Source organism: Delphinapterus leucas, chromosome 11 (genome assembly GCF_059928025.1).
Source record: "Delphinapterus leucas isolate spDelLeu-1000000601 "Yukka" chromosome 11, BTC_Dleu_Yukka2, whole genome shotgun sequence".
Lineage (NCBI taxonomy): Eukaryota > Metazoa > Chordata > Mammalia > Artiodactyla > Monodontidae > Delphinapterus > Delphinapterus leucas.
Window position 1 is genome coordinate 9,987,478 of NC_143139.1, and position 14,135 is coordinate 10,001,612.

The 14,135-nt window shown below is 39.1% G+C and overlaps 1 protein-coding gene across 5 annotated transcripts in view; it reads left to right on the forward strand.

Moving 5' to 3' along the window:
* CREBL2 (cAMP responsive element binding protein like 2) overlaps positions 1-14,135 on the forward strand; it is a 59,246-nt gene that overhangs the window by 19,636 nt on the left and 25,475 nt on the right. For 2 of the 5 annotated variants that reach the window (XM_022577628.3, XM_022577627.3), the window contains exons 2-3: positions 5,192-5,389; positions 6,573-6,717. In XM_022577628.3, coding sequence (XP_022433336.1) covers positions 5,192-5,389; positions 6,573-6,717 — 343 coding nt within the window. The other 3 variants (XM_089920332.1, XM_089920333.1, XM_022577629.3) reach the window with 3 other exon arrangements.

The window sequence follows — 14,135 nt, forward strand, 5'->3', positions numbered from 1 at the left end:
TTTCATTTGCAAATATTTTCTCCCATTCTGAGGGTTGTATTTCTGTCTTGTTTATGGTTTCCTTTGCTGTGCAAAAGCTTTTAAGTTTAATTAAGTCCCATTTGTTTATTTTTGTTTTTATTTCCGTAACTCTAGGAGGTGGGTCAAAAAGGATCTTGCTGTGGTTTATGTCAAAGAGTGTTTTTCCTATGTTTTCCTCTAAAAGTATTATAGTGTCTGGTCTTACATTTAAGTCTTTAATCCATTTGGAGTTTATTTTTGTGTATGGTGTTAGGGAGTGTTCTAATTTCATTCTTTTACATGTAACTGTCCAGTTTTCCCAGCATCACTTATTGAAGAGGCTGTCTTTTCTCCATTGTATGTTCTTGCCTCCTTTGTTGTAAATTAGGTGCCCATATGTGCGTGGGTCTATCTCTGGGTATTCTGTCCTATACCATTGATCTATATTTCTGTTTTTGTGCCAGTACCATACTGTCTTGATTACTGTAGTTTGTAGTATGGTTTGAAGTCACAGAGTCCTCCAACTCCATTTTTCTTTCTCGAGATTGCTTTGGCTATTTGGGGTCTTTCGTGTTTCCATACGAATTGTAAGATTTTTTGTTCTAATTCTGTGAAGAATGCCATGGGTAGTTCGATAGGGGTTGCACTGAATCTGTAGATTGCTTTGGGTAGTGTAATCATTTTCATAATATTGATTCTTCCAACCCAAGAACATGGTATATCTCTCCATCTGTTTATGTCCTCTTTGATTTCTTTCATCAGTGTTTTATAGCTTTCTGAGTACAAATCTTTCTCCTCCTTAAGCAGGTTTATTCCTAGATATATTATTCTTTTTGTTGCAGTGGTAAATGGTAGTGTTTCCTTAATTTCTCTTTCTGATTTTTTGTTGCTGGTGTATAGGAATGCCAGCGATTTCTGCATTAATTTTGTATCCTGCAACCTTACCAAATTCATTGATGAGTTCTAGTAGTTTTCTGGTGGCATCTTTAGGATTTTCTATGTATAGTATCATCCCATCAGCAAATAGTGACAGTTTTACGTCTTCTTTTCCAATTTTTATTCCTTTTATTTCTTTTTCTTCTCTGATTGCTGTGGCTAGGACTTCCAAAACTATGTTGAATAAGAGTGGCGAGAGTGGACAACCTTGTCTTGTTCCTGATCCTAGTGGAAATGCTTTCAGTTTTTCACCATTGAGTATGATGCTTGCTGTGGGTTTGTCATATATGGCCTTTATTATGTTGAGGTAGGTTCCCTCTATGCCCATTTTCTGGAGATTTTTATCATAAATCGGTGTTGAATTTTGTCAAAAGCTTTTTCCGCATCTATTGAGATGATCATATGGTTTTTATTCCTTGATTTCTTAATGTGGTGCATCACATTGATTGATTTGCATATATGGAAGAATCCTGGCATCCCTGAGATAAATCCCACTTGATCATGGTGTATGATCCTTTTAATGTGCTGTTGGATTCTGTTTGCATATCTTGTTCAGGATTTTTGCATATATGTTCATCAGTGATATTTATTGGTCTATAATTTTCTTTTTTTGTGGTATCTTTTTGTGGTTTGGGTATCAGGGTGATGGTGGCTTCATAGAATGAATTTGGGCATGTTTCTCCCTCTGCAAGTTTTTGGAAGAGTTTGAGAAGGATTGGTATTAGCTCTTTTCTATATGTTTGATAGAATTTGCCTGTGAAGCCATCTGATCCTGGACTTTTGTTTGTTGGAAGATTTTTAATTACAGTTTCAATTTCATTACTTGTGATAGGTCTGTTTATATTTTCTAATTCTTCCTGGTTCACTCTTGGAAAATTGTACCTTTCCAAGAATTTGTCCATTTCTTTGTGGTTGTCCATTTTATTGGCATATAGTTGTTTGTAGTAGTCTCTTATAATCCTTTGTATTTCTGCAGTGTTAGTTGTGATTTTTCCTTTTTCATTTCTAATTTTATTCATTTGCATCCTCTCCCTTTTTTTCTTGATGAGTCTGGCTAATGGTTTATCAGTTTTGTTTATCTTCTCAAAGAACCAGCTTTTAGTTTTATTGATCTTTGCTATTGTTTTCTTCATTTCTGTTTCATTTATTTCTGCTCTGATCTTTATGATTTCTTTCCTTCTACTGACTTTGGGTTTTCTTTGTTCTTCTCTAGTTGTTTTAAGTGTAGGGTTAGATTGTTTATTTGATATTTTTCTTGTTTCTTGAGGTGAGATTGAATTGCTATCAACGTCCCTCTTAGAACTCTTTTTGCTGCATCCCATAGGTTTTGGGTCGTCGTGTTTTCATTGTCATTTGTTTCTATGTATTTTTTAATTTCTTCAGTGATCTCTTGGTTATTTAGTATCAATTAGATCTGTCTGATCTGTTGTGTCATTTAAAGCTTGTGTTTCCGTATTTATTTTCTGTTAGGATGATCTGTCCATTGGTGTAAGTGGGGTTTTAAAGTCCCCTCCTGTTTTTGTGTTACTGTCAGTTTCTCCTTTCATGGTTGTTAGCATTTGCCTTATGTATTGGGGTGCTCCTGTGTAGAGTGCATAAACATTTATAATTGTTATATCTTCTTCTTGGATTGATCCTTTGACCATTATGTAGTGTCCCTCCTTATCTCTTGTAACAGTCTTTTTTAAAGTCTATTTTATCTGATATGAGTATTGCTACTCCAGCTTTCTTTTGATTTCCACTTGCATGGAATATCTTTTTCCAACCATTCACTTTCAGTCTGTATGTGTCCCTAGGTCTGAAGTGGGTCTCTTGTAGACAGCATATATATGGTTCTTGTTTTTGTATCCATTCAGCCAGTCTGTGTCTTTTGGTTGGGGCATTTAATCCATTTACATTCAAGGTTATTATTGATATGTATGTTCCTATTACCATTTACTTAATTGTTTTGGGTTTGTTTTTGTGGGTCTTCTTCTCTTGTGTTTCCTGCTTAGAGAAGTTTCTTTAGCATTTGCTGTAAAGCTGGTTTGGTGGTGCTGAATTCTCTTAGCTTGTACTTGTCTGTAAAGCTTTTGATTTCTCCATCAAATCTGAATGAGATCCCTGCCGGGTAGAGTAATCTTGGTTGTAGGTTCTTCCCTTTCATCACTTTAAGTATATCCTGCTCCCTTCTGGCCTGTAGAGTTTCCACTAAAAAATCAGCTGATAACCTTATGGGGATTCTTTTGTATGTTATTTTTTGTTTTTCCCTTGCAGCTTTTAATATTTTTTTATTTGAATTTAATTTTTGTTAGTGCAATTAATTTGTGTCTTGGTGTATTTTTCCTAGGGTTTATCCTGTATGGGACTCTCTGTGTTTCCTGGACCTGGGTGACCATTTCCTTTCCCATGTTAGGGAAGTTTTCAACTATAATCTCTTCCAATATTTTCTCAGACCCTTTCTTTTTCTCTTCTTCTTCCGGGACCCCTATAATTCGAATGTTGGTGCATTTAGTGTTATCCCAGAGGTCTCTGAGATTGTCTTCAATTCTTTTCATTCTTTTTTCTTTATTCTGCTCCTCAGCAGTTATTTCTACCATTTTGTCTTCCAGCTCATTTATTCGTTCTTCTGCCTCAGATATTGTTATTGATTCCTTCTAGTGCATTTTTCATTTCAGTTATTGTGTTGTTCATCTGTGTTTGTTCTTTAGTTCTTCTAGATCTTTGTTAAACATTTCTTGTATTTTCTCAATCTGTGCCTCCATTCTATTTCCAAGATTCTGGATCACCTTTACTATCATTACTCTGAATTTTTTTTCAGGTAGATTGCCTATTTCCTCTTCATTTATTTGGTCTTGTAGGTTTTTACCTTGCTCCTTCATCTGTGACATATTTTTGTGCCATCTCATTTTTTTTTTTTTTTAATGTGTGGGATTGTGTTCTTGTCTTACTTGTTGTTTGGCCTGAGGCTTCCAACACTGGAGCTTGTAGGCTATTGCATAGAGCTGGGTCTTGGTGCTGAGATAAGGAACTCTGTGAGACCTCACTCCAGTGGGTATTCCCTGGGGTCTGAGGTTCTCTGTTAGTCTAGTGGTTCGGACTCGGAACTCCCACCGCAGGAGCTTCCCCCTGACCCTGGGCTGGTGAATCAAGGACCCGCAAGCTATGTGGGGTGGCAAGAAAAAAAAAAAAGGAGAAAAATAAAATTAGACGAAGAAACTAACAGATATGTTAGAAAGAATGTAAAAATATAGGTATGTCAACAACCGGAAAGTATATCAGTACCACAATAGTAACAGAGGGAAAGGAAAAAAAAGGGAGGGGGGGGAAGGCCTTGGCTGTGGAGGGCGGGGCCTAAACAAGGGCGAGTTTTGGGCAGTGGCCGGGGCCAATGCTCAGGATCCACAGGGCTGGAAAAGGCCCTGGGTGCTGTTGGGGGTGGATCTTAGGCTCAAGGAACAGAAGGGGCCCAGGCATGCCCCCCACCCCAGTCTCAGAGGGCAGGGGACCTCACCTGGGAGCCCAGCAGGCTCCCTGCATCTGAGTGGGCTGGGCGATGGCCCTCCACTCCTCTCCTGCTCTTCTTGGAAGAGTCCCTCCCACCTGCCTCTTCTGATTTCCCTGGCCTCAGTGGCGCTGATCCTGTCTGGCCTCCACTTCTCCTACCCCTTCGGTCCCCCTATGTCCTACCGGTTCACTTTGGGTTTCCTCCCATCTCCTTGGGGGTCAGAGTTCCCCCACCAGTGGCCATCAGGCACCCTAGTTGTGGGGAGACGCTAACTCCATGTCTTCCCACACCGGCCTCTTGATTCCTCCCCGCCACTGACCTTTTACGATCCTTTCTTCTATGTCTTGCTTTATAAGACTGAGATCATACTGAACTTAATTTTCAATATTTTGTCTTACTTATTAAGTCAATAAAAATTCTATGTGAACAAAATATTTAATGGCAGTCTTTTAGATTTTACTAGCTATATATGGTTCATAAAGTTTACTGTTAAGCTCTGTAAAGTTTATTATTAAAACAAGTTTATTATTGAAGAAATAATGAAAACTTATACTATTTCTTCTCTCACATTCATGGTATCAAAAGTATCAGAAAAAGAAATTATGAAGCAAAGAATCATAAGGCATTTGATGGGATTATGCTTTCTTAGTTCCACAGGCTCCATTTATTTGTTATTTGTAAATGTTTTCCGTGCTAATATGCAGCCGCGGTCACTTTCCTAGACCCAGAACTAGGAAAAAGATTAACTGTTTCTCTCTCTTGCTGAAGGTGGTTGGAGGTAAAGTGAAGAAGCCTGGCAAACGTGGTCGAAAGCCAGCCAAAATTGACTTGAAGGCAAAACTCGAGAGGAGCCGGCAGAGTGCAAGAGAATGCCGGGCCAGAAAAAAACTGAGATATCAGTATTTGGAAGAGTTGGTATCCAGTCGGGAAAGAGCCATTTGTGCCCTCAGAGAGGAACTGGAAATGGTAAGAAAGTCTGTCAATAAACGCATGAAACAATCAACCTAAGCTATATTAAAACATGAAGATACCATTTTTTAGCTATCCAGTTGACGAACGTGGGAAAGCATATTCATCTCTTAGCCAGCACATAGGCAAATAAGCATTTTCATACATTGCTGGTGGGAGTGGAAAGTGACTATTTCTTTAAGGGATTGTTTATGACAGGAAAAAAAATCGAAAATAACCAAAATGTTCAGCAGTAGGGGATTGGTTAAATTATACTACATTCATGTGTTGGACTACATTGCAGCCCATGAAAATCACAATGCACATGTATATTTACTGATGTAGAAAGACACTTACAAGATATTGCTAAATGGAAAAAGCAGTATAACAGTATGTAGTAATATGCATAGTGTGATACCATTTGGCCTGGTTTTGTTCATTCATTCATTCAGACTTTAGGTAGTAGCTGTAGACATATACGAGAGAATAGGTAAAAGGGAATAGAAACCCATTAGTACTGTGAGCTCAGGGGAGGAGGTGACAGTTTGGAAAAGAGAGAGAGAATACTAACGTGATCATTACAAAACTGGGACAGGCTACCCCCAGCTTTTTAGAAGGTAAGAAAATTAAGTCGGGTCATGGAGAGAGTCCAGATGTACACTATTCAGTAGACTTGCTTTTAATACGTTGAATTTGGCTTGTAAATTATTTCTCACCTTCTGCACTGTAAGCCACTGGAGGACATAATCTTTGGACTGATTTATCTTTTATACCCCCAAAGTCCATAGTACACACTCTGGTAGAAAGTAGATGTTTAGTGAATATTTATGAAATAGAGAAAGGAAGTTACAAAATTATTTATTTTAGGAGTAGACATAATAATGTGACAGTCAGCAAAAAGAGATGAATCCTAACGAATGGCACTCCATGGGGAGATATTCTTTCAGCCAGAGGGCCGTTTTTAATCTGAGCACTACTCCCAGCACATCACAAGAAGATTCAGCAGTAGTTTTTCACCCTCTTCTGAAGATAGCAGGCCTCGTCCATGTCCTAGGTTATCAACAGGAGTACAACAGAAGGTGGGATTCCCAGCAGCCAATTTGACCTCTAGTTATGGGAGTTCTTCTGTCTAGGATTTCCACCTGTGGTTGCTGAACTCTGACTAGTAAAATTTTATTTAAATATATTTTACATATTTCAGTACAAGCAGTGGTGCATGGCAATGGACCAAGGGAAAATCCCTTCTGAAATAAAGGCCCTACTCACTGGAGAAGAGCAGAACAAATCTCAGCAGAACTCAAGCAGGCACCTGAAAGCTGGGAAGACAGACGCTAACAGCAATTCCTGTGAGTACAGTACATGGGAGAGTTTATCTGTAGAAGAGTGACTTAAAGGAGGCTTTCTGTTGACCACTTTCCTTGCTGTGTCTTCAAATAAAATAAAATGTTGATGTCATTTGTAATACACCAATAAGCAAGTGAACTGGCGTTAGATTCTAAATACTGAAATGCGTTATACATGGGGTCTATAGAGAGCAACTGATAAATTCATGGAAAAGTTTTAAAGTAGACTCAGTCAATAAGTGAGAGTGTACCAGTCTAGTTATTGTTTTGGCTGCACTGCACGGCTTGCAGGATCTTAGGTCCCGGACCAGGGATTGAACCTGCACCCTCGGCAGTGAAAGCGCCAAGTCCTAACCCCCGGACTGCCAGGGAATTCCCTAGTTACTGTTAATAATAACAATACCTTTGATTTTGATTTACAAAGTATTTTCACTTATGTTTGTCATAATTATTTCCTCCAGTAATTGTGTGAAGTATAATTGTACTTTTTATTTTATAGATGAAGAAATAGCACAGGTGCTGCTTGGTAAGGTGCCCAAGGTCACACAGCTGTAATGGTAGAACCTGTCCTCACCTAGTTCAGGCTCTATCTAGTACAGTAGCCCATCACCTATAAGGATTTTTTTTTAATTAAGGAGAAATTCACATAACATAAAATTAATCATTTTAAAGTCACAATTCAGAGGAATTTAGTACCTTCACAGTGTTGTACAACTACCACCTCCGTCTGGTTAGAAAACATTTTATCACCCCAAAAGAAAACTCCAAATGCATTAGCAGGTTGCTCGCTGTTACCCCCTCCCTCCAGCCCCTGTTAACTATGAATCTGCATTCTGTCTCTATGGATTTACCTCCTCTGCATATTTCGTATAAATGGAATCACACTGTGTGACTTTCTGTGTCTGGCTTCTTTGACCTAGCCTAATGTTTTCAAGGTTCATCCACCTTGTAGCCTGAATCAGTACTTCATTCCATTTTATGACTGCATAATATTCCGTTGTGTATGTGTACCACAACTTGCTATCCATTTATCCACTGATGGATATTTGTTTCTACCTTTCGCTGTTGTGAACAGTGCTGCTATAAACATGCATGTACAAGTATGTATTTGAGTACCTGTTTTCAGTTGTTTTGGGTATATACCTAGAAGTGGAATTGCCGGGTCATATGGTAATTCTATATTTAACTTTTATTTATTTTTTAAAATATTTATTTTTATTTCGGCTATGCCGGGTCTTAGTTGCGGCATGCTGACTTCTTAGTTTCATCATGTATGTGGGATCTAGTTCCCTGACCAGGGATCAAACCCAGGCCCACTGCACTGGGAGCACGGAGTCTTACCCACTCGACCACCAGGGAAGTGCCTGTATTTAACTTTTAGAGGAACCACAAATTGTTTTCCACAGTGGCTGAAATATTTTACATTACCACCACAGTATATGAAGTTTCCCATTTCTCTGTGTCTTGCCAACACTTTTTATTTTCCATTTTTGAAAACTGTAGCCTTCCTAGTGAAGTGGCATCTGATTGTGGTTTTGATTTACATTTCCCTAATGACATTGAGCAACTTTTCATGTGCTTGTTGGCCATCTGTATGTCTTCTTTGAAAAAATGTCTCTTTATGTTCCTTGCCCGTGTTTTAATTGTCTTTCATTATGTTGTTGAATTGTAAGAGTTCTTTATATATTCTGGATTCTAGACCTTTATCAGATATATGATTACACATATTTCTCCCATTCTGTAGGTTTTTTCGCTTTCTTGATAGTGTCCTTTGGCGTACAAAAGACTTTAATTTTGAGGAAGACCATTTTTAATTTTGTTGTTCATGCTTTGGGTACCATATCTAACAATCCATTGCCAAATCAAAGGTCATGAAGATTTGCCCTATGTTGTCTCCTAAGAGTTTTATGGTTTTAGGCCTTATACTTAGATCATTGATCTATTGAGTTAATTTTTCTATATGGTGAGAGATAGAAGTCCAGCTTAATTCTTTTGCATGTGAATATACAGTTGTCTCAGCACCATTTGTTGGAGAGACTGTTAAGGTTTTAGAATGAAGATGCCATATGTTGATTTCTTCATCATTGTGATTGCTTTGGGAGCACTTGAAAATAGTTATAAGGAAATGTTACAAATTTTTTATCTTTTAAAAAATTTTTTATAAAACTGAAGGATTGGCTTTTTATAGCTGTTATTAGATGAGGTAACATTTGCCTTAATCTAAATTCAATTAATGAAAAAAAGCCAAAACAGTTCAGTTTTCTTTCAGTCTGTATTTGAAAATAGCCTTCCCCTAGATACTAAATTAAAAAAAAAAAAGCATGCATTTTAAAACAGATTAACCGAACTTCATTGACTTTAAAAGCATTCTTGAGACTTCCCTGTGCCTGGTGGTGCAGTGGTTAAGAATCCACCTGCCAGTGCAGGGGACACGGGTTCGAGCCCTGGTCCGGCAAGATCCCACATGCCACGGAGCAACTAAGCCCGTGCGCCACAACTACTGAGCCTGCGTGCCACTACTGAAGCCCGCGCACCTGGAGCCCATGCTCCGCAACAAGAGAAGCCACTGCGATGAGTAGCCTGCGTACTGCAAGGAAGAGTAGGCCCCGCTCACCGCAACTAGAGAAAGCCCGCGCATAGCAACGAAGACCCAACGCAGCCCCAAATAAATAAATAAATTTATTAAAAAAAAAAAAAAAAAGCATTCTTACATTGGTAACTTTATTTTTCAGGGTGAAGAGCATATAAAATGATGAGTCAGTGATTGAAGCCAATATTCTGATTCTTATTGGAGGATGAATAGGCAAGATTGTGTACTTCTTGGCTCCATTTACTACCTACTGCTCAGTCATCTCTGTAAATTTGCAATTTCTACCAAAATGTGTGATCATAGATCTCAAAGGATTTTGCTTTAGTTTTCAACACTTAGAAAATTTACAAACATTCAGACCTGTTCTGGTTGGTATTGCCACCCATGGCATTTAACATGTTGCAATGCTTGAAAGTACAGTAGAGAGAATGAGTGAAGATTATATTTTTTGCACCTCAATTCCACATTGCTTTATTGGTTAATTTATATTCTTTCCATGTAATTCATGTAATTGTATGTGTATGTGTGTTTAGGTGTCACTTCCTTTCATGTTTTTGATTGCCCTACAAAGAGAAACCAAATGGGCTGATTACTGACTATAAGTTCTCAGCCTTTATGGACCTAATCTTATTTCTTTATATTTACTTGAGTAATGTTTATTTTCTGCATGAACCGTTTCTCCTGTGAGCCATTCCAGCATAAGCTGTGAATATGTATTAACAAATATATACATTTCTATTTTTATAATCCATAATGATATGCCCGTTTTAAATAATGTACACATTAACAAAATCCATCAAGAAAGCCCTTAAGATAGCCTCTATTTAAAACTTTTGTTGCTGTCTTTTCTAACTGTATTTATACAGGTTTGCTAGGGCCTAATCTGTACTTGGAGAATAATTAGTCAAACTTTATTTTTAAATAAGAAGTAACCTGTTAGGCGTTTCAGTAACATACATCGTCTTGACATCCCATACAGTGTGTTTCTATTGTATGTCTATATATGTATATGGGGAGGGCAGGAGTGAATGTTCACACACATTATTTCGTTGTGTAATCACCTAATTTGGAGAATTTTTCTAAAGAAAATAGGATGAAATTAGCTGCTGAGATGGAGTTTCTGCCTCAAGAGATCTGGAACGAAATGAGGGACACATTGCTGGTGGATCTAATGGCGGTAGCCATAACCAGAACACTTAGTTTCTTCCCTGATTTGAGTTTCCTTATGAATGTATTCTGAGCCAGAGAGAAACACACTATGGGTGTGCATCCGATTCAGCCCTGGCCATGCCTCCACTCTGGAGTGAAGCACTGAAGCCAGAGTCGCCAGGGGGCCTGGCAGAAGGAGCAGAAGGCAGAGGAGTTCCCTCCAGTTCCCACCAAACTACCTTTGCTTTCTTTCTGGCTACCAAATGGAGTGATGGTTGAGGAGTCACACTCAATATGATACACTCAGATCTGGGAATCTTTTGATGTCCCCACTGGGACACTTTAACACTCTCTCTTCTCTTTCCCATCCTTAAATCAGGAGTTGTGTCCTCTGTTGCTGCTAAATTGTAATTGCTCTTTGCTCTAGTGAAGCAAGCATTTGGCTTCCAAACAATATGTGTTTTGTTACGAGGCAGTTTAAGAGGAGGCATCATAGTCTAGCTTGACTGTGAGGGGGAACATGAGATGGACCACATAGTTTCAGGTGATGAGGTACCTCCCTCCTTCTCTGAGGCCATGCATTTGAATTAAGTGCTTCCCCTAAGCCTGAGTTCCTGAAGATCTCTTGTGCTTAGGTCGCAGACTCAGCTCTCTAGTCTAGTACTGTGTGACAACTGATATACCACTAGCCCAGTCTGTTGGGCCTCTCTGTGTTTTGGAGGACTGGGGGTTTAAGAGTACTTAATGTCTTTTTAGGATCACAAATATAGATAGATTAAAGATTGTTAATGTTCAGGCCTTCAGAATTTAAGTTTTTTAAATATAGTGTTCAGATTGTAATGGGTATGTTTTTGCCATCTGGTCTACTCAAATGTATATTTTTATTTTGCAAAACAGCCCAAGACTTACTCTCCGTTGCTTTGTTCAGTACCTTTTGAATTCCCCAAAAGAGTTGTTTTCAAAACAAACATTCCAAATGAATGTGGCTCTTCAATGGAATGTCCCCATTGTGCTTGAAGTGTTTCTTCTCTGGTTGTGATTTTAAATTTTAGGCTCATTTGAGCTACTCCCCTTCCCTTCGGTATCTTTACAGGAGCAGTGACTTTGTCCTCAGGTAGCCGATGTGTCATTTTGGGTGAAAGTAAATTACAGTTTATTTCAGTTTAATCCTAAACCTATCTGTTTGGTATTTTGGAGTAGATCAAACCGAGAGAAAAATTCTTGGTCTTAAAAAGGAATGTTCTGATTGCTTTGGGTATTGTGCTGGTTGCACGCTTTGGCCACTTGAAGCATGTTAATAAACGTCACTGATTAAAACAGCTGGAGCACTTCTTGCCCCATTCCAGTTAAGGAGCAGCATGCTGAAATCCTAGCATCTCTCACTCACCTATAAGGACAACATACCGGCTGAGAGAGAACAGAAGCGGGTGGAAGAGTCAGCGAGCTCAGTCCCCCTTCATCTGTTCTGCTGTTCTCCTTGCTCTCTGAGTACACAGAGTAATATTTCCTTTTTCCTTTTCCCAAAGAAAGGAAGGTAAGGGGGAAAATAAATTTACGTATTTAGACCAGTCATATTCTGTTGTTAATTTAGCATAGATCCGTTGTATATTAGAGCAACTGAGTATAATATGAAATAAGTTTGACTAGATCAAGTTTTAGGATATAGTTGAAGTTCTTAAATTTTTTTCTATTTTATCTAAAATCTTTCTAATGTATCTAAATCAGGATCTTTCATGCTGCAGCAAATTCATATCACTGTTTACCAGCTGACTGACAGTATTTATCAGCATCACCATTTAGCATTTTATTTTATCATCTTTGAATTGGTAGGCTTGATTTGGGTTGTTCCAAAAAGCATAGGTTTAAACTGGACTTAGTTAAAATAAAGGCAAATAAAATTTAAAAATGTAAATGCGATGTTTCACAAGAAATCAGTTGCACATTATCAATTACATTTTTAGTTTTAAAAGAGAGGAAAATTACTACTAAATCACATGGTATTTTGGGGCATTGAAGGAATTTTTCTTTCTCTGAAGAGCATTGTACAATTATATTTTTATGAAAAATAAAATATCTTCACCGGAGCCATTTCAGGTTGTCTGTCTCACAATACTGAAGTATGTCTGTATAAGCATAGTAAAAAGATTATGAGATTTAGGCAGAACTGGTCTTGAATCCATTTTTTGTGTCACCTTGAATTATGTACTCTCTCGGCTTATTTCCTCATATGTAAAGAAGTGGGAGGATAACTTTCCAGAGTAATTGGTAGGCTAAATAGAGTTATGGGAAACTGCTTCTAAAGTAGTAAAGAATTACATTAAATTTTAAATATTCATGTGTGCCTGGGTTTGACTATTAAGATTTAAATCACTAACGATAAATATATGTAATGGTCTGGAATCTAAACATGTAGCGTTGCAGGCCTCATGTTTCTGAAGTCTTTTTAGCTATATCATTATGTCTGTCCCTGGAATGGTGTATAGTTGGGGGCTCTTCTTAGCAATAATAGCCTTCTGTTAACTAGATTAATTTTAAGAAGTTAATGCTCCACCCGGCGGTAATCCTATCACCTGCATAAAGCAGGTGTTCAGGCTGCTAGGTAACCTGGCTCACTCCTCCCTTATCCCATCCATTTTACTTAATTACACAGTATCATGAATCGCAGCGGGACTGCTGTGTGAGGTTGTGCTGAATGTGCATTGCACAAAGGCACCCAGTTGAGGAGGCCTAAAATCGACCTCACGTTCCTTTCAACAAGCCACGTGAGGAGGAAAGCGTGCCTGCCATTGCTCACCAGGTCACACGTGTGGTGCAGGTCTGCCCGGAGAGGAGCCTTTCTTAATCCCTCTACCTGGAGGGTGCCTTTCATAAAACGTGCAAAACGGCAGTGTGCTGCAGCTGGTGTATTGCTGGCCCCAGAGGAAAGCCAATCATGTGCATCTATCCCAGCTCCATGCTGAGTGACATCAGATTGGTAGCTTTTAATCAGCAGTGATGGGAATACTGACACCACAGAAAGCAGTACATGCTACCAATCAGGGATTTCCCTCCCCTGCCAGAGAGTTGGTTTCCAGCCGACCACTGTAAAGGCCTGGTGTAGGCCAGCACGGCCCTGACCCGAGCAGCCACATTTGAGGCCCCACGTATCTGACTGGAGGACACATGGAGCTGGAAGGACTCTTTGTAAGTCTCTAGGAAGTTTGGAGGCATCCATGTCAAATTCAGATTACTTCACAAGACAGATAGATGGTGGTCGTGACTCAGAAACGGTTATGGGTTGCAGAGAACTACCCAGGTGAACTCTAGAAATGACCGGGAGGCAGATCAGCTGAATTCTTAAAGCAAGCCTTGGGGTCAGAGTGGGTACAACTAACTTACCTATTGCTTTGTGACACAGTGCTCCCAACACTTCCGGGCTGGGGGTTGGGCTGCAGCTGGACAGTCAGCTTTGGCTTATAGGCCATTTTGACTCTGCAGTTAGATAAGTATTTGAGCAGGAAAAATCTCCTGAGATCCAACAGAACCCAATTCAATCCTGCCATGCCTCAGTGCCCCTTTCCTGAGAGGCAAACAGTGCCTGACAAGCCCCGAACTTTACAGCCCTGAACCTGGTCAAGTCAGCAGGCTAGAAATGACGACTCCCGTGCCTCCACTAGGTAGCCTTGGATAACCCAGAACCGGC